We start from the raw sequence: 20,142 nt of genomic DNA, 5'->3' as shown, positions 1-20,142 counted from the left end.
GCTGACAGATGTGGGAATGGCAAGACTTCTGATCTTACAATGATCTACTGGCCCCTTCCAGGATAGATAGATAATGGTTCATGGAGGTGAGCTATTTTCTATTGAGAACATGACAAGGTGAGAAAGGATTAATTCACAGCACCACAGCCACAATCCAAATTGCCCGGTCCCAATGACTGATTTGTAACATTCAGATAAATGTCATGTCACCTGTTCCTGTGTAACATGAAGCCTCAGATTTTTTTTTACACATTCACAATAAACAGGAAAGCTCCTCTTAAACTTGCCTGTTGCCAAGTGCTTTTATGGCCTGCACAGGTGGCTGGGTGGTCCCTGAAATAGGCACCGTTGGTCTGAAGCCACCAGTGATGAGGTTGTGTGAAAAGCACTAGGCCCAGATTGTTGGCAGGCTCATGTCTTTCACATCATTACCTTCAGTTTCACCCTCTCATGTTCTATGTGCCTAGAGAGCTCCAAGATACGAGCGGCGCCAAACTGCAGCTTTTGCTGCACCACTCGATGTGAGTGGGCGGAATGAAATGAAGCTCACTGCGTTGTTTTTTTAAACGCCAACCCCTCCTAATAAAGTGGTTGGCAACAAGATGCGTTGGGACACTACAGAATCTTTACCGCTGGAGATTTTAAACAAAAGGATGCTGAGAAATCTCCTGCCAAGGATGCTCTAGGTATGAGGTTATTTCACTCCAGCTCCTGGGGTCACTTCTGAATAGGTGGACTTATTTACCCTGAAACCTCATATCAGTCTTATACTAGTGTCATAGTGTGACAAGAGTCACTGAAAAAGACAGTCATGCTCAGAAAAGTGGAAGGCAGCAGGAAAAGAGGAAGCCCCGACATGAGATGGATTGACTTGATCAAGGAAGCCACGACCATCAAGACTTCCCTCAAACAATCCTGAGAATTGTAGTTTGATAAGGATTCTTTGAATCCCTATGCTGTCTCACAGAACTACAATTCCACCAAGTCCTTGGCAAAAGGGAATGATTACTAAATTGCTTCCATAGTGTGATCATAACCAGTTACAGCCTTCTAAATCCATGGTCTTAGAAGGGTGTAACTCTGCCTGGGATTGCATAGATAGTCCGTTTGGGAAGTTTTTGTCTGTCCCCGTAATTCTATGAAATCTGAGATTGCCAAATCTGAATTTGTGGCTTCCTCCTCTGCGTACAGCCTTCAGGGAAGCACCAGTTACTTTGAGCTGGCGTAGGTAGGAATGTGAACTTAAAGCAAGGAAGCACAGCTTCCTGTGTCACCCTCAACTATGAATTCACATAACTGATCCAAGCTGTTAGCTTTCCTTCTGTCTCAGGCATCTAAATCTGGAGCCCTAACATTGCCCACCCATGCAGAGCTGGTTGGAAGCATCAGTGAGATAATGCCGAGGAAGTGCTTTTAACACTTGGAACTGATTATATAGATGCTAAATATTATTATTAATGCCATCAAACATGGCACCATCTGTCCTGTTTTTATCCTGTCCTTTCTCCAAGGAGTTCAGGTGGCACATGCAGTTCTCTGCTCTTCCATTTTATCCTCACAGCACCTCTTTAAAGTAAATGAGGTGAAGGGAGAGGCCCAAATTCACTCAGGAGGGTTGCCAACTTCTTCTTTTTTGCCATCAAGTTGCAGCTGATTTATGGAGGTCCCGTGAGATTTTCAAGACAAGAGACGTTCAGAGGTGATTTGCTATTGCCTGCCTCTGCATCATGGCCCTGATATTCCTTGTTGGTCTCCCATCCAAATACAGACCAGGGCTGACCCTGCTTAGCTTCCAAGATCTGATGAGATCGGGCTATCCAGGTCAGGGTATCACCAACCTGGGCTTGGGAAATTCCTGGGTATTTGGGAATAGAGACTGGGGAGGGTGGCATTTGGGGAGAGGAAGGGGCATAGTGGGGTAATGCCATAATCACCCTCCAAATCAGCCATTTTCTCAAGATCAGTTATTTTTCTGGGAGATATCCAGGTCCCACCTGGAGGTTGGCAACCTTGTCACTCAGTGAGCTTCCCGACTGGGGATTTGAACTCTCATCTCCCTGGCCCTAATCTGGCACTCTAACTGCTACGCCACATTGGCTGAGAATCTCTCCATTCTCTATGATTCTGCTGTGTAGGTCATAGCCTATAGCAAGCTGCTTTATGGGACTAACTCTGTTTAAGCATGCTGGCAAAGTTATCCACAGTTTGTAACCAGCTGTCATCCCCAGGTACTCCTCTCCATCACAGCTGGAGTGCTGACTCCATCCCACCCAAGGCTCTTCCTTAAAGCAGATTCTGTCTTTCCTTTCAGCTAGCCATGGTTGTGATCTGACAGTTTCCATTTAAAGAATGAGAGTTTGTTTTAAAAATCAACAAGATTTTTTGGGTATAAGGTTTTCAGAGTCAAAGCTCCCATCATCAGATATCTGGCAAAAGGAGCTTTGAGTCTTGAAAGTTTATATCCCAAAAATCTTGTTGGTCTCTAAATTGCTACTGGACTTAAATCTAGCTCTTCAGACCAACAGGACTACCCTCTGATACTGTTCTAAAAAGTAATGATATTAGTGGCAGGGGGTATGAGCTTGGCTCTCAGAGCGACCTATGCCAGAGCTTGGCTCTCAGAGACAATAGGGACTAGGATCCTGAAACCTCAAGTGGTCACCAATGGGAACCTTGGCGGGATGTTTAAACCCACACATTTTGTGAGTCAGATACAGCTAGAGTGGGAGTCCATCTGTCCTATATAGTGGGAAGTGGAATGATTTCAGATGACAAATGACAATCAGCAGGCTAATGACAATAGAAGGTGTGATTGGATTAGATGTGATATGCAGAGAGGTAGCATGGGTGGAGAAATCAGCACTGGTAATGAGACAGGAAACCTAGATCTCAATTTAATCCAGGTGTATGCACAAATTTTGTTAGTCTTTAAAGTGCTACTGGACTCCTGCTCTTTTCTACTGCTACAGACAGACAAACACGGCTACCCATCTTCATCTATTTTAAAAACAGGGACATTCCTGGTAAATGCTCCAATTTCCACCCATCTGATCTCTCCCCAGTTCCACCCTGCTACCTTTTCCTCATGCTCAGGGTGGACTTCTCAACAGCCTCGACCAGGGCCAGGGCCTTTTCTGCCCTGGCTCCCACCTGGTGGAACATGCTCCCCATCGAGATCAGGGCCCTGCGGGATCTTACTCAGTTCCGCAGGGCCTGCAAGATGGAGCTGTTCTGCCAGGCTTTGGGTTGACGCAGCGGGTGTCCGCATATGGCCTCCCCGAGGTTGCTGTCTCCTACCTACTGGCCATCAATCTGCCAGCAACCGGCCATAACAATCAGTATTAATGGGCCGGAATTTGTACCAGCAGCTATAACTACTGATTTTAAATGTTTATAATGTAATGTTTTATTGTGTTTTAAAACTTATTGTATTATTTGAGATGATGTGACCCGCCCTGAGCCCGCTCACGGGGTGGGCGGGATACAAATATGAAAAATAAATAATCAGCTTTCTGCCTAACTGATCTGGAAACAAACTCCCTTTTTGTTTTTTCGGTACTTTGAGCATGGTAGGGTGCTTCAGACCCAGGGGGCTGCCTTATACCAAGTTGTACCCCGGTCCATCAAGGTCAGGGCTGTCTACTCTGACTGGCAGCAGTTCTCTAGGGTCTCAAGTGGAAATCTTTCGTATCACCTCCTACCTGGCCCTATTAGCTGTAAATGCTGGGGATTGTGCTGGAGATTCTGGGGCAGATGCTCTGCCACTGAGCCACGGGTCAGGCCACATAAGGAAACTATTCTTTCTCTAAGGAAGGGCTTGTTATGAGCAAGTAAAAATTTCTGAACTATCTTATTCAAAGTGTTCTGTAGCTAACAATTCCTATACTGTACAATTTTGTTGTTGTTGTTCAGTCGCACAGTCGAATCTGACTCTTCGCGACCCCATGGACCAGATCATGCCAGGCCCTCCTGTCTTCTGCCGTCCTCTGAAGTTTGCTCAATGTCATGTTCATTGCATCTATGACACTGTCTAACCATCTCATCCTTTGCTGTCCCTATCTTCTTTGACCTTCAATCTTTCCCAGCATCAGGGTCTGCTCCAGTGAGTGCTCCCTTCTCATTTGGTGGCCAAAGTATTTGAGCTTCAGTTTCATTATCTGGCCTTCCAGGGAACAGTCAGGGTTGATTTCTTTTAGGATTGACTGATTTGATCTTCTTGCAGTCCAAGGGACTCTCAAGAGTCTTCTCCAGCACCATAGTTCAAAAGAATCTATTCTTCGGCGCTCGGCCTTCCTTATAGTCCATCTCTCGCAGCCATACATGACTACTGGGAATACCATCGCTTTGACCATGCGGACTTTTGTTGGCAGGGTAATGTCTCTACTTTTTATCATGCTGTTTAGGTTCGCCATCACTTTCCTCCCAAGGAGCAGGCGTTTTTTAATTTCATGGCTGCTGTCACAGTCTGTGGTGATCTGGGAGCCCAGGAACGTGAAGTCTGTCACTACTTCCACAATAGGTGTATTCATATTCAATACACGCATTCACACTCAGCCACCCTGAGGCAAGAGGAAAAGCGAGATATGGAGATTTTAATTAATAAATAAATAAAATTTGGTCTTGAGAATAGGTTTACAGAGGTTTTGATTGATTAGGGAGAAATCACTGAATTACAGAAATATTGCAGCCCCACCTAACAAGGAAGGTTTCCTATTGCCCTGCCAGTACACAGTGCTTGTTGGATCATCACCTATGGTGGATATAAGGACTGCTAGGTTTAGGGGGGGCCCTGTTCATTCAACTGTCCTCTCAAAAGTGAAAGAAATCATACATCTAAAGGACCAGGTGAAGATAGGTAGCGGTGTTAGTTTGTCTGTAGCAGCAGAAAAGAGCAAGAGTCCAGTCGTACCTTAAAGACTAACAAAGTTTGTGGCAGGGTATGAGCTTTCGTGAGTCACTGCTCACTGGTATCTGAAGAAGTGAGCAGAAAAGCTCATCCCCTGCCACAATTTTTGTTAGTCTTTAAGGTGCTACTGGACTCTTACCCTTTTTTACTTCTAAAGGACCAGGGTTAACATTCTTAGGATGTCGCCTGTTTATAGAACTTTCATAGTGATCCATTCAGTGTCGGTGCCCAGTTCAGTTTCTTGGCATTTGTACATTTCAGCTATTCTTAAGAGTAAAACATTTGTGTCCATTTAGAGGGAAACAGTCTTGCTTTTACTTGGTGTTTTATGTGACATGAATAAACACAGATTATAGATCTTAGCATGCAAATTTATCTTCTTATATATTGCCCAGATAAATTAGGCACACAAATTGTGTGTCATGGTCATGGCACGGGCAGCAAAAGCAATACAGAAGTAGGAGAAATGGAGGGGGGGAAGAGTGATGATGATGTTCTTCACCTGGGGTGGCCAGGGCCAATCCTGGTCATCATGTGGCCTCACTAGGGAAAAAGTGACTTCTATCTGGAAATGTTAGAAGACGTTCTTTCCTGTCATTTCAGCCAAATGGTCGATATTGTACTGGCTATTAGGGAAGCATAATATCCACGAGTCTGAAATCCTGAGTTCTGCTTGCTCTTGCTAGTTTCTTTCACCCAGCAACTCTCTCTCAGTTGTTCAGCAAGAAAGGCAAAGCTGGCCAAGGCAGTAGAGTCGTGCTGACCAGTAGAGCTACTGAACAGCGTGGGCGGTGAAGGAATGCACACGATACGTCTTTCCTGTCTCAGCAGATCCCAGCACCTGCTGGAGAAAACTGAACAATATGCCCCCTCTCTCACAGTCCAATAGTTAAATAATCTGGTGGTGAAACCATCAATCTGATGACACAGAAGCGTAAGGGATTAAATTCACCCGCATCGCTTTTTGCCAGCCAAAGCTAGCAAACTGGGACATGCCGCTACCCAGCGCAAACACCACCGAGAACTGACTGGGCCAATCCCTTTGGCGTGGTGAAGGGCACTCAAGCAGACTGTGTCTGGATCTCAATAGGGTACTTGCTGTCTATAATTCAATTCACAGCACGTCGCATATGCAGAAAACTCAGTTCTCAGAGGCAGCCATGAGCTCACACTTACTGCATTTGGGGCACATGCAGAAAATTCATGTGGGGGAGCCCTCTTGGGAGTATGCCACTGCAAAATTCAGGGTGGTAGATGGCACATTTGAATGCTTGTCCTCCCTCCCCCCACTTCCACCCTTGAAAATCTGTTTTATTAATAACTCGACTATACGAAATGCCGGGAGTTCTGTGAACAGAGACCGTGGGGGCTCGTTCCCAATCAGCACAAGGCCACCAGGAAAGGGAGGCACTTAAGCCTCCCTGCATGCTGTTTTTCTTATCTGAAATGGTCCCAAGAAGTCTCTACTTGCCCCCATGGGAGCAAACATAGAGGTGCTTGCGCTAGAAGCTGTATGCTTGCTCCAGTGGAGCAAATAGCATCTCAAATCAGGGAGATGTCTCAATGTAAGTCAGCCCACGGCATCTGATTTTAGAGGGGAAAATAAGGGGGGGATTCATACAACTCCCAGCATCACATGTAGTAGCAGCCTAAGGAAAAGGATTTTAGCTGGCCTCCTTGATGTTACAGTTTTCTACATATAGAAAGCTGGGGCTTGAACCAGTAGCATGGCTTCCTTTTTACTGCTCTTTATCCTGATTGTGCAGTGCCAGGTGCTACGCTAGAAGAGACAGCAGTCGCCTTCAGTGTTCCCTCTAAGCTGAGTTAGTGTGAGCCAGGGCTTTTTTTGTAGAAAAAGTCCAGCAGGAAGTTATTAAGTACCAAAGTAAAGTCTTTTTAGTCGTGTTCACTTCTTCTATTTTAAGACCCAAAAGCAGAATTTCGGGTGCTTTTTTAAAAGAGCATTTCAATATTTTTTGCATTTCATTGTGGACTTTTGTCCAAAAGTCTGCAGCTTTTTCACAAGTCCACCACATATGGTAACATGAGCCCTCATGACTCTTACATTTCCAACATTTGTTTGACATATTCTGATTCATATTTGCAATTTTCCTAATGTAGCCAATTCTAATGAGTTCCTGCTGTTGGGTGTGGCCTATTATGCTAATGAGTTCCTGCTGGGTGCGGCCGACTTGGGAGCCAGCCGGAACTCCGTTCCTGTGCGTTCCTGCCCAAAAATAGCCCTGGTGTGAGCTAGCTCACCGTTTTTTAGCCTCCAGCTCACACATTTTTGCCTTCACTCAGGAAGGATGGCTCCAGAGCAAAGTAATTTATGCAGTAGCCAAATTGCTTGCTTGCCACTTTAATGTCAGTAGCTCACAAAGCCGAATTTTTGCTCACAAGACTCCACAGCTTAGAGGGAGCATTGGTCGCCTTATTCCAAAGGCTTTAAATCCCCATTGATGGGCCAGGCAGAGGTGGTGAGAGACATCAGGAATCTGTAATGAGTATCATGGAGAGGTTAAGCAGAGGGTCCCAAGGTAGCGAAGGGGCAGATAAGGTGAGGCTGTGGCAGTAAGAAAAGATATGAAGCAGCAGAGGCTAGATGGCCCTCTGACAGCAATGCGGATTCTGTGAACTTTGGCAGATCATGAGAGGGAGGCTGCAGGAAGGGTTGCCTCAGTGCTTAGTTCTCGTGGCCCTTTCTTACACGCCCAGGGAAATGCTGATCACCACTTTGGGGTCAGGAAGCAATTTTTCTCCAGGCCAATTTGGCCGGGGATCCTGGAGGTCTTTTGTCATCTTCTGGGCGTGGAACAGCGGTCACAGGGGGTGTGGAGGGGGAGGTATTTGTGAATTCCCTGCCTTGTGCAGGGGGTTGGACTAGATGACCCTGGAGATCCCTTCCAATTCTATGATTCTGTCTCAAGACCAAGTCTGAAGGACAGGAAAGAAGTCATTTTCTGATACGATTACAGTGCTTTGGTATTCCAATTGTAAATGTAAATAGTAACTGCATGAGAATGATGCCTTACTATACTGCCTGTTCATTTAGAAACAAGTGCTTGGATTAGGTGGACACACAGCCAAGCTGCACATTATGGTGACCGTGGGTCCGACCCGTGGCCGCCAATGCCATTTTACAGGAAAATGTAGCCATTTAAAAATTGCCGCAAGGGCCTGATTGGCCTTGCACTGCAGCATCACCAAGTGATCTTGTTCCTCCTCCTACCACATGGCCCTTGGAAAGGGGTGGGTGCGACAAGATCTCCTGGTGCCACTGCTGCATGGGCCGAATCATAGGGTTGCCAGCCTCCAGGTGGGGCCTGGAGATCTCCCGCTTTTACAACTGATCCCCAGCTGACAGAGATCAGCTCCCCTGGAGAAAATGGCTGCTCTGAAGGGTGGTGTAAGACACAGGCTTCGGGTTCTCTGCCAGAATACTTCAGGCTCTACGCTCAGGCTTGGCAAATCAGGCAAAAAAGCTTTTATTATCAAAAAACAACAAAGGCAACCTCAATTAACAATGCTTTGAGGAAAAAGAAAATTACACGTCCTTCAGGGGGTTGCCAAAATACAAAGAGTAATTAAAATCAACTGGAACTTACAATCACAAGGTAGGAAAACATCCTGCCCACCAGACGTGCGTTATCTTCCTTAGAGGTGGACTCTATGACCTTGTACCATGCTGAGGTCCCTCCCCAAACCCCACCCTCTCCCAGATCCGCCCCCAAAGTCTCCAGGTATTTTCCAATCCAGACCTGGCAACCCTACCCAATCAGGACTAGACCCCTGCAGCAATTATTAAACGGTGACATTTCCCTCTAAAATGCCACTGGCAGCCATGGTTTGGAACTGTGGCTGCCATAACATGTGTTTCAGTTCATAGTGGGATTCAGTCTAAATTTTCCAGCAGCAGAATCCAACCGCAGAATGGAACATTCCTGTCTTTGCCCTCCCACCACAGCTCATTGATCTCCATCAAATGCTACTCCTGTGGGGGTAGGGGATCCTAAGGAATGATGAGGGGGGGAGAGGTGTCTACAGCAGGAAGGAGGAATTGACAGAAATTGCCAATTTAGTCCAGCTCTGACTCAGTGTGCCTTAGCTCAGACATGGTCAGAGTGGTCAGTGACCAGCTGTTTTCCTGTTCTGGTCCTGAACTGCGCTTACTTTTAAAAGAGTACAAATCAAATCAAGGTGCCCAAAGCGGAATACAGAGTATGCCATACACAGGCACATCAGAGATGGCGCAGAGGTTAAATAAATGGTGACCACCGGGAGAATCTTGTCGAGCTAGCTGTGATCGAACTACATGGTTAAAAGCTGTATGGTATTTGTTACCCGATGATCTCTTTTTGTGGTTTTTGCTATCTGGCTATAAAAGACAAGCTCTCTGCTAGCAAAGATATTTAAGATTGATACATTTGTATTTTCAATGGAAGAGAGTTACTGTTTGTGAGGTGTGCATCTCTGACCAATGAGTTTTGCAGGTTTTTGTATTGTTTCAAAAAACCACAGACCCTGTTTGACTCAGCATCTCAGTAAGGCAAAATAAGTCTGTCAACCTTTCAAGGTCTACTTTTAAAAATTAGAATTCCAAAGTTTTACATTTGCAAAGCAAGAAAGCATCCTCCAAATCTCTTAAAGGTAAAGGTTTCCTTTGCTCGAAAGCCAGTTGAATCCAACTCTAGGGGGCATCTCCATTTCCAAGCCGAAGAGCCGGTGCTGCCCAAAGACTTCTCTGTGGCCATGTGGCTGGCTTGACTAAACGCCAAAGCGCACGGAACGCTGTTACCTTCCGACCTTCCCACCTATTTACCTACTTGCAATTTCTTGCTTTCGAACTGCTAGGTTGGCAGGAACTGGGGCTAGAGATGGGAGCTCACTCCATCACTCAGCACTTGGGTCTCGAACTGCCGAACTACAGACCTTCTGGTCTGCAGCTTAGCATCTTCACATCTGAGCTAATGCATTCTGATTGATCCCATCTGTGCCCTGTTGCTGAAGCATGTAGGGAGTGCCTTGCTGGCTCAGTCCAACAACAGTTCTGGCTGTTGGTAAAAGTTCACTGATGCATTTTAGTCCACTTTCTGCCCACCCATAGGTGCAATTTAGAAAGCAAAACTTTTTTTGAAACCACTTTAAATTCTCATAAAAGCAATGATATGTCTCCAGCCTAAGGTTCTCCCTATTACGGCTCTAAATACTATTAGCTTCATAAGGACCCATAACGTTCTGTGTTGTCTGAGCAGCTGACAATTGGGTTGGATGCTGTACATCATCAGCATATGGCAGTGGTGGAAGCAGACTTCTGCCACCTTCCCTTAGAGAACAACCCTGCTCGATCAGACCAAGCTTGGCCTAATCCAGCTTTCCGTTTCCCACAGAAAACAGCCAGACACCTCTGGGATAGGAAGCCACAACAAGGCAACAGTCCTCCCTCACTTTTGCCCCCCCCAGAGGTATACTGCCTCTCACCATGGAGGTTCCATTTAGCCATTGTGGCTAATAGACATTTTTCTCAATGAAGTTGTTTAGTCCTTTTTATAGACTAAGCTAGTGGCGATTGCCAGAGCCTATAGCAATGAACTCCACATATCAACTTTGCATTGTGTAATAAAAACCCTTCATTTGTCTGTCCTGCATTAACTGCCAATTGGTTTATTCATGTCACCCTGAATGTTAGTATTATGGAAGAGGGAGAAAAGGTTCTCTCTACCTACTTTCTCCATGACAGCATACATTTATAAACCTTAGTCTATTGCGTTTCCTTTCGTTGCCTTTTTTGCCCTAAACAAAAAGCCTCAGAGTCCTTAACCTTTCTTCCTAAGTGTGGTGTTTTGCCATGTAAATGCTGTGTGTGCATTTTATTTCTGTGTTTTAATGTTGAGTTTTAAATGTATGTCGCTGTGATCTAAAATGTAAGCCTGAGTAAGAAAGAGGGGGCTGGATGGGTGAGGGAAGTGAATTATGATTGGACTAGCAGTAAAGCCCGTTGTGAAAGCAATACAACGAGATCTAGAAAGAGGCTCTGGGGGAGTGCTCTGGCTTTGGGCAAACAGTGTCAATTTGCTGTGGTGACCTCAGCAGGGTATAATGACAGAGTCCACTGTTTTCTCCAGAGGAACTGATCTCTGCTACCTGAAGAGCAGTTGTAAAAGTTAAGCTTTGTGGAAGTTACTGTCCTAAATCACAAGTGAGAAAACAAACCTGTGTGCTAGATCGATTTAAGGAACCATTACACTTATCTAAAACCATTAAGCCTATTAAACGTACAGAAACCATTATGCTGTTTTACTTATAAATAAACCATACAGAAATCATTATGATGTTTTACTTATAAATAAACTCTATTCATGTTTAACAAAAACAACTGTTTATTTTAAAGGATCTCCTTTTACCTCAGAGCAACCTCACGCACTGACCATTCTGTCAATCTGCCATGCACAACTTAAGCCATCCTGTTCTCTGGGTCCAACTAAGAATTCTAAGGTGGAAGCCTTTGATGGCAGCAAAAATAAGGAAGACAAGAAGGCAGCATAAAACATGTCACCTCAGAACACTACAGAGAGGTGCCTTTACAAAGGTTACATGTAAAAGGACCACAGAGAAAGAGCAACAGTGTTCACTCAAGGAAGTTGCCCCAATTCCGCCATCATTTTAATTGTCCCTTTCTACTCCTTATCCAATTCTATGATATCCTTTTTGAAATATGACAGCCAGAACTATACACAATATAACAAACATGGCCACATCAAAGATCTGTGCAAGGGCATTACAATACTGGCTGTTTTGTCCATTTTCTAATAAACTCCAGCACTGAATTTATCTCTTTCTACATTGCTACACACTGCATCAGTGTTTTCTTTGAGATATCCCTCTCTTTCCTGGTTAGCTGATGTCAGTACATAGTTCATTGGTAGACCTTCAAAATTTATTGTCATTATACACTATGAAATTTCATTTTTGAGTTTGACATTGTTAGATGGTAATTCATTAAGGTTTCCTAAATCACAAGTGAGAAAACAAACCTGTGTGCTAGATCGATTTAAGGAACCATTACACTTATCTAAAACCATTAAGCCTATTAAACGTACAGAAACCATTATGCTGTTTTACTTATAAATAAACCATACAGAAATCATTATGATGTTTTACTTATAAATAAACTCTATTCATGTTTAACAAAAACAACTGTTTATTTTAAAGGATCTCCTTTTACCTCAGAGCAACCTCACGCACTGATCATTCTGTCAATCTGCCATGCACAACTTAAACCATCCTGTTCTCTGGGTCCAACTAAGAATTCTAAGGTGGAAGCCTTTGATTGCAGCAAAAATAAGGAAGACAAGAAGGCAGCATAAAACATGTCACCTCAGAACACTACAGAGAGGTGCCTTTACAAAGGTTACATGTAAAAGGACCACAGAGAAAGAGCAACAGTGTTCACTCAAGGAAGTTGCCCCAATTCCGCCATCATTTTAATTGTCCCTTTCTACTCCTTATCCAATTCTATGATATCCTTTTTGAAATATGACAGCCAGAACTATACACAATATAACAAACATGGCCACATCAAAGATCTGTGCAAGGGCATTACAATACTGGCTGTTTTGTCCATTTTCTAATAAACTCCAGCACTGAATTTATCTCTTTCTACATTGCTACACAGTGCATCAGTGTTTTCTTTGAGATATCCCTCTCTTTCCTGGTTAGCATATGTCAGTACATAGTTCATTGGTAGACCTTCAAAATTTATTGTCATTATACACTATGAAATTTCATTTTTGAGTTTGACATTGTTAGATGGAAATTCATTAAAGTTTATTAAATTCCGTTCTTATCTGTCTACCTCCTCGGGAAAACCAATCCAAATTCTGAGAGAACTAAAGCCTTATATCAGAGATTTGCGATTCCACCCGTAACCTGAAATACATTCTTACATTTTACATTGTTACATTTAAGAGATCATAACTGTTTTGGAAAAGTGGAGCAATTATTTTATGGCCTCAAGCAAGTTAACATTTTAAAACCTCAGTCCCCATCTGCAAAACATGAAAAATAATGGCCAACTTTGAAACATGGTGAGGAATAAAGTTTGCAATGCTCTTTATAAATTGGAAGTGATTTATAAAATGATTATTGATTTAAATAATTGTATGACCTACTCACAAAATGCACAAAAAATCTAAGTATTTACATAAAGGCAAAGTGCTATAGAACTGCACAATGCCTTGGATCTGCGCAGGCAGGAGTGGACTGGCCATGTAACCCACAGGGAGAGTTCTTGGTGGGCTGCTGTCCCAGGGAGCTGCTGGTGGCCAGCAGCAAGCATAGCCAAGTTCAGCAGCTCTGCCAATGCCCTGGGAGTCAGCTGGCTCAGCCCTTCAGGGGCAACAGTGATCAATGTCTGTTCATCCAATGCCTCCTCCACCAGCACAACTGCCAGTTTATGGGAAGAAGCAATTGGTGAATACACACCCATTGTTTTGTGCTGCTGGTGAAGTCCAAGCAGAGCAGCCCCTGCAGTGGTGATGTTGTAAAGTAGGGCCCTCTTGGTTTGGCTTGCTTCTGGGCTGTTTTAACTTTCTTGTCCATCCCTGTGCTAGGCTTCCCAATTGCTTGGACCTGCCAGGGAATTCTCTATCCTCAGCTACAAGTGGGAGGGGGGGAAATGGCCTCCATAGTTATGCTCTAGGAATTTCCACTAGACTCTATGGACTTTACCAGACAGATTAGGGGAACGTTCTGGGTCATTACCCAGAGGTGATAATACATCCTCCCCAAACTCCACCTGGAACTGCCCCCCAAATCTTCCAGCATTTGCCTAGACGATGTTAGGAACCCTACCCTATGCACTGATGTAATTTATATAAAGGTGATATGAACTAAGGGATTCTCAGGGCTGTGTTGCACCACTAGGAAGTATCCGACGTGTGTTCACCACCCACGTTGTTCAGCAGTAGCAATATTGTGCAAAATGGTCACAAGGCTAACTCGCGCAGTGCATGTTTTTCACGAGGCTGGTGAGCAGCACTGAGTCATCACTTCACTCATTTCTTGCTCCAGGTCCGCCTGGTCATCGCAGAAAAGGGGTTGCCATGTGAGGAGCGGGATGTTAGTATGCCACTGACTGAGCACAAAGAGCCCTGGTTCATGCGGCTCAATCTTGGGGAAGAGGTACCCGTGATCATCCATGGAGACAACATTATCAGCGACTACAATCAGATCATCGATTACATGGAAAAGACTTTCACAGGAGGTAAGATGAGAGACCAGGCGACAGTTATGAGCTTCCATGAGTCACTGCTCACTTCTTCAGATACCTGTAAAATGTGTAATATTGATAGAAGTATGGGTTAACAGACCATATCGAACATTTTCCTTTTTAATTCCCTGTTACAATCAACTGACCTGAAGCAAAATAGTGTTGGGCTTGTTTGTTTAACGTGTCCTTGACTCTCAGTTCTAATGACTGAAGTGTGTCCTCACAAATTGATCAACTAATGCTTTATTGATTTAATTTGCCAGTTAACAAATAAACAGGGCTGTGAGCTTTTATTACATTAAGATTAAGGCCTTTGTTCAAGAGCTGTTTGTTTGAAAAGTCATGTTGAGAAGGGAACGTCTGCAGATACAATTCAGTTCTCTACTTCCTAGCTATGCATTTGTTCCTTTGCGTGATATCTTGTGTGGTATCTCCAGGTAACTTGTCATAAACCTTCAGGAAGGTGGCTGAATAAAGCCTGCCCCTGCCTCCCACCTCTGGTATTTCAAGGAGGTCTCCCATCCAAGTACTTGCCAGAGTTGATCCTGCTTAGCTTCTGAGATCTGACAAGATCGGGCTTGCCTGGGCTATCCAGATCAGGGCTTCTGCAAAGAATTCTTGTGAGGAAGCAGTTTGCAGTTCAGAAGGGGCGGGGAAAATGATGAACCTTCCCCTTCCCCATCTCCCCCAGATACTCTACTATTGTGACCCTGAGTGAAGCACTCAACTGTTTACCATGCAAACAAGGTTGTAGAAAATGTCCTACCCCTTAATGGACGCTTGATGGTCTGTTATTTACCAGGGTGAAAAGTACTGGGTTCGCCGCATGGAGGACTCGGACGACGACATACTGTAGCACACGTTTATTGTACTTCACACAAAGACTGACTCTAATGGCCAACAGAGCCAACTATATACATATCCACCCAGCAACCCCCCCACTCCCATTGGAGGGTTTGAATGTCCCGCCAAGGTGGCTATTGGTTGGGGCTGGGGGATCCAGGATCCGAAGTTTCCATTGTTCCGGGATCCAAGCTCTGGCCAGTCCGCGGACCCCTGGTGGTGGTCCACGTACATAACACAGGGGATGCTATTTGCCCTCATGCCATGAAAAGCTTCAGCTGCCCATTTCCACATGTGAAGCCTCTATTAAAGGGGTAGGACAAAACAGATCTGGACCGCTGCAAAGTAAAAACCGAGGCATTTCTCCATTCCCTCAGTAATCCCTCCGTCCCGCCCTGTGTTATGATTACTGTTTTATGTGCTTTTAATAGGTATTGTAGTTTTGGTTTTAGTTATTTTTATAATATGTTTTTAGAAACTTTTAACCGTTAGCCATCTTGGTAGCCCTGACTGGGCAGAAAGGTAACATACAAGTATTGTAAATAAAATAAATAAATTTCAGGGTGTTGTGTCCGCTGACCGCCACCAGGGGCCAGCGAACACTCCAGAGCTTGACTCTGGAGTAACAATGGGGACTAGGCTCCTGGTCTCTCCCCTGAGGGACCAATGGGACCGTGGCGGGAGATTTAAACCCACCAACGGGACCTAGGGGTGTGTCCCCAGGTATGTATATAGTTGGCCAGCCGGCCGTTTGTCTTTGTCTTTGTTGTGTACCAGTAAACCATGCGGATTGCTACATCAGTCTCCGTGGTTTCTTCATGCGTTTAACCCACTACACTTCACAGGGAAAGGGTTAAACTCCCTCCCTTCCCCCACTGCATTTCCATTGCAAATGTATCCCTCTCACAGATGCTTTGCAGTGGAGCAAGGACCATTAGAGTGGCACCTGCAGCTGTGTGCTGTGATAAGTAGCACAGGGGTGACCTCCTATTTATAAAAGCCAGTTCCCATCTCTTGGTGACTTGTCCTACAGAGAGTCCCCTTGTGTGTGTGCATTGCTTCCAACCAGGGCTTTTCTTCTGGGGGAATGCATCGGAATGGAGTTCAGGATCCTCTTCGACAGAATTCTTTTTAAAATGTTTAAAAGTTCAGGAGTTTTCAGTATACAGACTGGAAAACTTCATTTCCCTCTTGAGCGTTCCGGCACCTCTTTTTAAAAAGGGGGGGGAGGGGGAAGCCCTGCTTCCACCCTAGCTGAGAGTGATGGTTGGCTCTCTTGGGTTGCCAGGCCCCCCCCCCCACCCACTATGGAGGCAGTCCTCCCATTGGCAACCCTCGTTCCCCTCCGCCACCCTGAGTGGCAGCAGGAGAGAAGAAATGTTTGCTTCACATGTGCTGTGTTATCGCTTCCTTGGGGAAATCTGGAAGAGATGTTGAGTTGCTCTATGAATAACCAGAAATTCTATGGAGGTAAATCAAGATGGGTAGCTGTGTTAGTCTGTCTGCAGCAGTAGAAAAGAGTAAGAGTCCAGTAGCACCTTAAAGACTCACAAAATTTGTGGCACGGTATGAGCTTTCATGAGTCACTGCTCAGTTCTTCAGATACTGAAGTGAGCAGTGACTCATGGCGAAAGCCACAAATTTTGTTAGTCTTTAAGGTGCTACTGGACTGTTTTCTACAAAAACTGTGGTTTTACCATAGAGTTTCCAGCAATTCCGAGAGTTACCCAACATCGCTTCTGGGTTTTACGGGAAGTGATGTCATAATGCATGCAATGCCATCTCCCCCATGCCCCTGCCCTCAAGATCTCTCCAGTGGTTCTCTGCTTGTCTTTTCTGGATTAGTCCGACCTTTTCAATTGAGCAAGGCGGACTAGAGAGTGACAACAAACTTTGTTCTCCACTAAAGCAATCCTGGCTTTAAAAATTTCACGTGGAAGACTGTGCTCTTGGGTAGGGTTAAGTTTGGCTTGACCCACATGGTTGTTGCTTGGGGCTGCCAGCTCCACGTTGTGAAATTCCTGGAAATGTTGGGGTGGTACCTGGGGAGGGCAGGTTTTGGGGTGGGGAGGAGCTTCAATTGGGTATTTGCCATACAGTTAAGATGCTGAACTGCAGGCTGGAAGGTCGGTAGTTCAGCAGTTCAAGACCCGAGTGCCACATGACGGAGTGAGCTCCCTTCTCTGGTTCTAGCTCCTGCCAACCGAGCAGTTCGAAAGCAAGAAATTGCAAGTAGATAAATAGGTACCACTTCAGTGGGAAGGTAACAGCGTTCCGTGCACCTTGGCGTTTAGTCATGCCGGCCACATGACCACAGAAATGTCTTTGGACAGTGCTGGCTCTTCGGCTTGGAAACGGAGATGGGCACCGCAACCCTAGAGTTGGATTCGACTGGCTTTCGAGCAAGGGAAACCTTTACCTTACCACCCTCCAAAGCAGATATTTTCTCCAGGGGAGCTGATCTCTGTTGTCTTGGGGGGTCTACTGTAATTCCAGGAGATCTCCAGGCTCCAAGTGGAGGTTGGCAACCCTAGCATTGCTTTCCAGAAATTGCCAGCTCTGCTAGGAAGCTGCCATGTGGCTCAGTTTCACAACTGCAACCACACTGTACCATTAGTAAAGGTAAAGGTTCCCTTGCTCGAAAGCCAGTCGAATCCGACTCAAGGGCTGCGGTGCTCATCTCCGTTTCAAAGCCGAAGAGCCAGCGCTGTCGAAGACGTTTCCATGGTCATGTGGCCGGCGTGACTAAATACCAAGGAGCACGGAACGCTGTTACCATTAGAAGACCTAGAAAAATGCCAGATAATATAGGACACAAGTGTGCATTTGCTTCACCATGGGGAATTCTGCAAGTACAGTATCCCTGCAAAGGTGGGAGAACATGTCACTAACCAGTTTTCTCCCTGTTTAAGGCAGAAGGGCCTTATCCCATCCGGGATGTGACGGAGGCTCACTTTTCATATTGCTGCAGCAGCCGATGTTTACATGGGAGTTATAGACCTTCTTTTGTATTGGAATCGCCTTCTTTCCCAGTTCTGTTTCCAAAGCCCTCCAGGCTGAGACACTTCAGAGGCTTAGGATGGATATTTCAATGGGGGCTTTGTCACAGATCCCTCCCGTCATCTAAAAGCAAGCAGATGCTCGAAGAATGGTCTTAAAATAGACCCAAAGAGAAAAGGGAGCCTTGGCAGCAATACTGCATTCCTGGTTGCTTAAGCTCTCACATTCAAATGAACTTCCCTCCCCCTCCGCCTCCGCCCTCCCTGCCCCTGACTGCATTCAGCATATTTCAGCTCTGTAAGGAAATGTGGCCAGCAGAATATGAGACTTTGGGTTCATTAACTCCCCTGATCTTTGCTGAATCCCCAAAGGATGTAACCCAAGCACTGGTTCAAATTGTATTTATCTGGAGGCGAGGGTGAAGACAGACATCGCACTTTGCAGAGCTGCAGGGCAAGCTGAGCAGCACCCCCCTACCTTTGGTCTAAATATACTGTGATTCTTCCAGATCAACCTCCTTAAGGGAGGGGGGGGGAAACAATTACGCAAGTTCTCAGCCAAGGACAGCTGTGCATGGTGCCAGAAGGCTCTCTGGCACCCATGATAACTTCCAGAAACCTCCCCCCAACCCTATCCTCAAGACAGAGTTTTTGCAAATTGATAAGGATGTGGTGTAGCAGTCAGAATGTTGGACTAGCAGTCAGAATGTTGGACTAGCAGTCAGAATGTTGGACTAGGATCAAATTCTTGCTCTGCCATGGATGACCTCAGGGCAGTTACTCAGTCTCAGTCTTACCTACCTCACAGGATAGTTGCAGGGGGTGGCCGTGCTGGTCTGCAGCAGAAGAGCTTGATTCGAGGTCATTAGTCCCTTAGAGACCAACAAGATTTTTGAAAACTCACACCCTGAAAATGTGCTGGTTTCTAAGGTGCTACTGGACTCTAATCTAGCCGTTCTACCTCACGGGTTGTTGTTGTGAGGACGGGGAGGGGAGGATGATGTTGTCATCTGCTTTGGATTCCTATTGGGAAGAAAAACAAGGTGTAAATATCTAAATAGATGAACAAACATATCCATATCAGGACATCCATAATCACTACCTGACCAGTATTACAGTTCCTGCTAGATGACTCTGGACTTATGTGACCTACAGAATATCCAATACCCGCCCATGAGGGCAGAAAGGTGGAATACCAGTTTTGTAAAGGTAGATAGTAGCTGCTGCCAGTCAGAGTAGACAGTACTGATCTACTACCTGGTCCTTTTAACTGGGAGGAGCTGCGGTGGCTCAAGTGGTTAAGACGCTGAACTGCAGGCTGTGGAAGGTCAGTAGTTCAGCAGTTCGAGACCCGGGTGCTGCATGACGGAGTGAGCTCCCGTCTCTAGTTCCAGTTCCTGCCAACCTAGCAGTTCGAAAGCAAGACATTTCAAGTAGATAAATAGGTACCACTTCGGTGGGAAGGTAACAGCGTTCCGTGCGCCTTGGTGTTTAGTCATGCCGGCCACATGACCACGGAAACGTCTTCTGACAGCGTTGGCTCTTTGGCTTTGAAACGGAGATGAGCACCACAACCCTAGAGTTGGATTTGACTGGCTTTCGAGCAAGGGAACCTTTACCTTTTAACTGGAGATGCCAGGGGCTGAACCTGGGACCTTCTGCATGCCAAGCAGTGATCTCCAGCTGAACCACGGTTCCTCCCACGCCTGAGGCTTACTAGGCCAGGGAAACTGACATTTATTTATGTGTTTACAAAAACCTGCAACTGGCTTTTCAACCAGGGTTAAAGCAATTATGTTTTAAATATGAACCATACTATAACATCATGACTAGAAACCAAAGTCAGCCGTACATCAGAATCAGATCTTGTTAGATGTGTACCGGTTGTGGTCCTCAGGTCACCATGTGCTAGTTGCTTCCCCACCCCCTCCACTGAGAGTAGGCATTTTTAGGCAAGACCATTTTGTTAGCCAGGAATTTTGATGGGGTATTTGACTGCAGGTATCTGGGGGGAGGGGGAAATTGAGGGTTTTGTCTATCTACCCACCTTTACAAAACTGATATTCCACCTTCCTGCCCTCATAGGCAGGTATCAGATATTCTGTGAGTAACGTAAGTCCAGA

General features: G+C 45.4%; 1 protein-coding gene across 4 annotated transcripts in view; it reads left to right on the top strand.

Annotated features, from left to right (window-relative positions):
* Positions 1-20,142, top strand: part of GDAP1L1 (ganglioside induced differentiation associated protein 1-like 1) — a 63,428-nt gene that overhangs the window by 8,829 nt on the left and 34,457 nt on the right. For all 4 annotated transcript variants that reach the window (XM_015424223.1, XM_015424224.1, XM_015424220.1 and 1 more), the window contains one exon: positions 13,979-14,171. In XM_015424223.1, the coding sequence (XP_015279709.1) occupies positions 13,979-14,171 (193 nt within the window). The remainder of the gene's footprint in view (positions 1-13,978; positions 14,172-20,142) is intronic.

This window comes from Gekko japonicus, unplaced genomic scaffold, assembly GCF_001447785.1.
Source record: "Gekko japonicus isolate JY-2015 unplaced genomic scaffold, Gekko_japonicus_V1.1 scaffold1486, whole genome shotgun sequence".
NCBI classification, from domain to species: domain Eukaryota; kingdom Metazoa; phylum Chordata; class Lepidosauria; order Squamata; family Gekkonidae; genus Gekko; species Gekko japonicus.
This window is presented reverse-complemented; position numbering and strand designations above follow the sequence as displayed.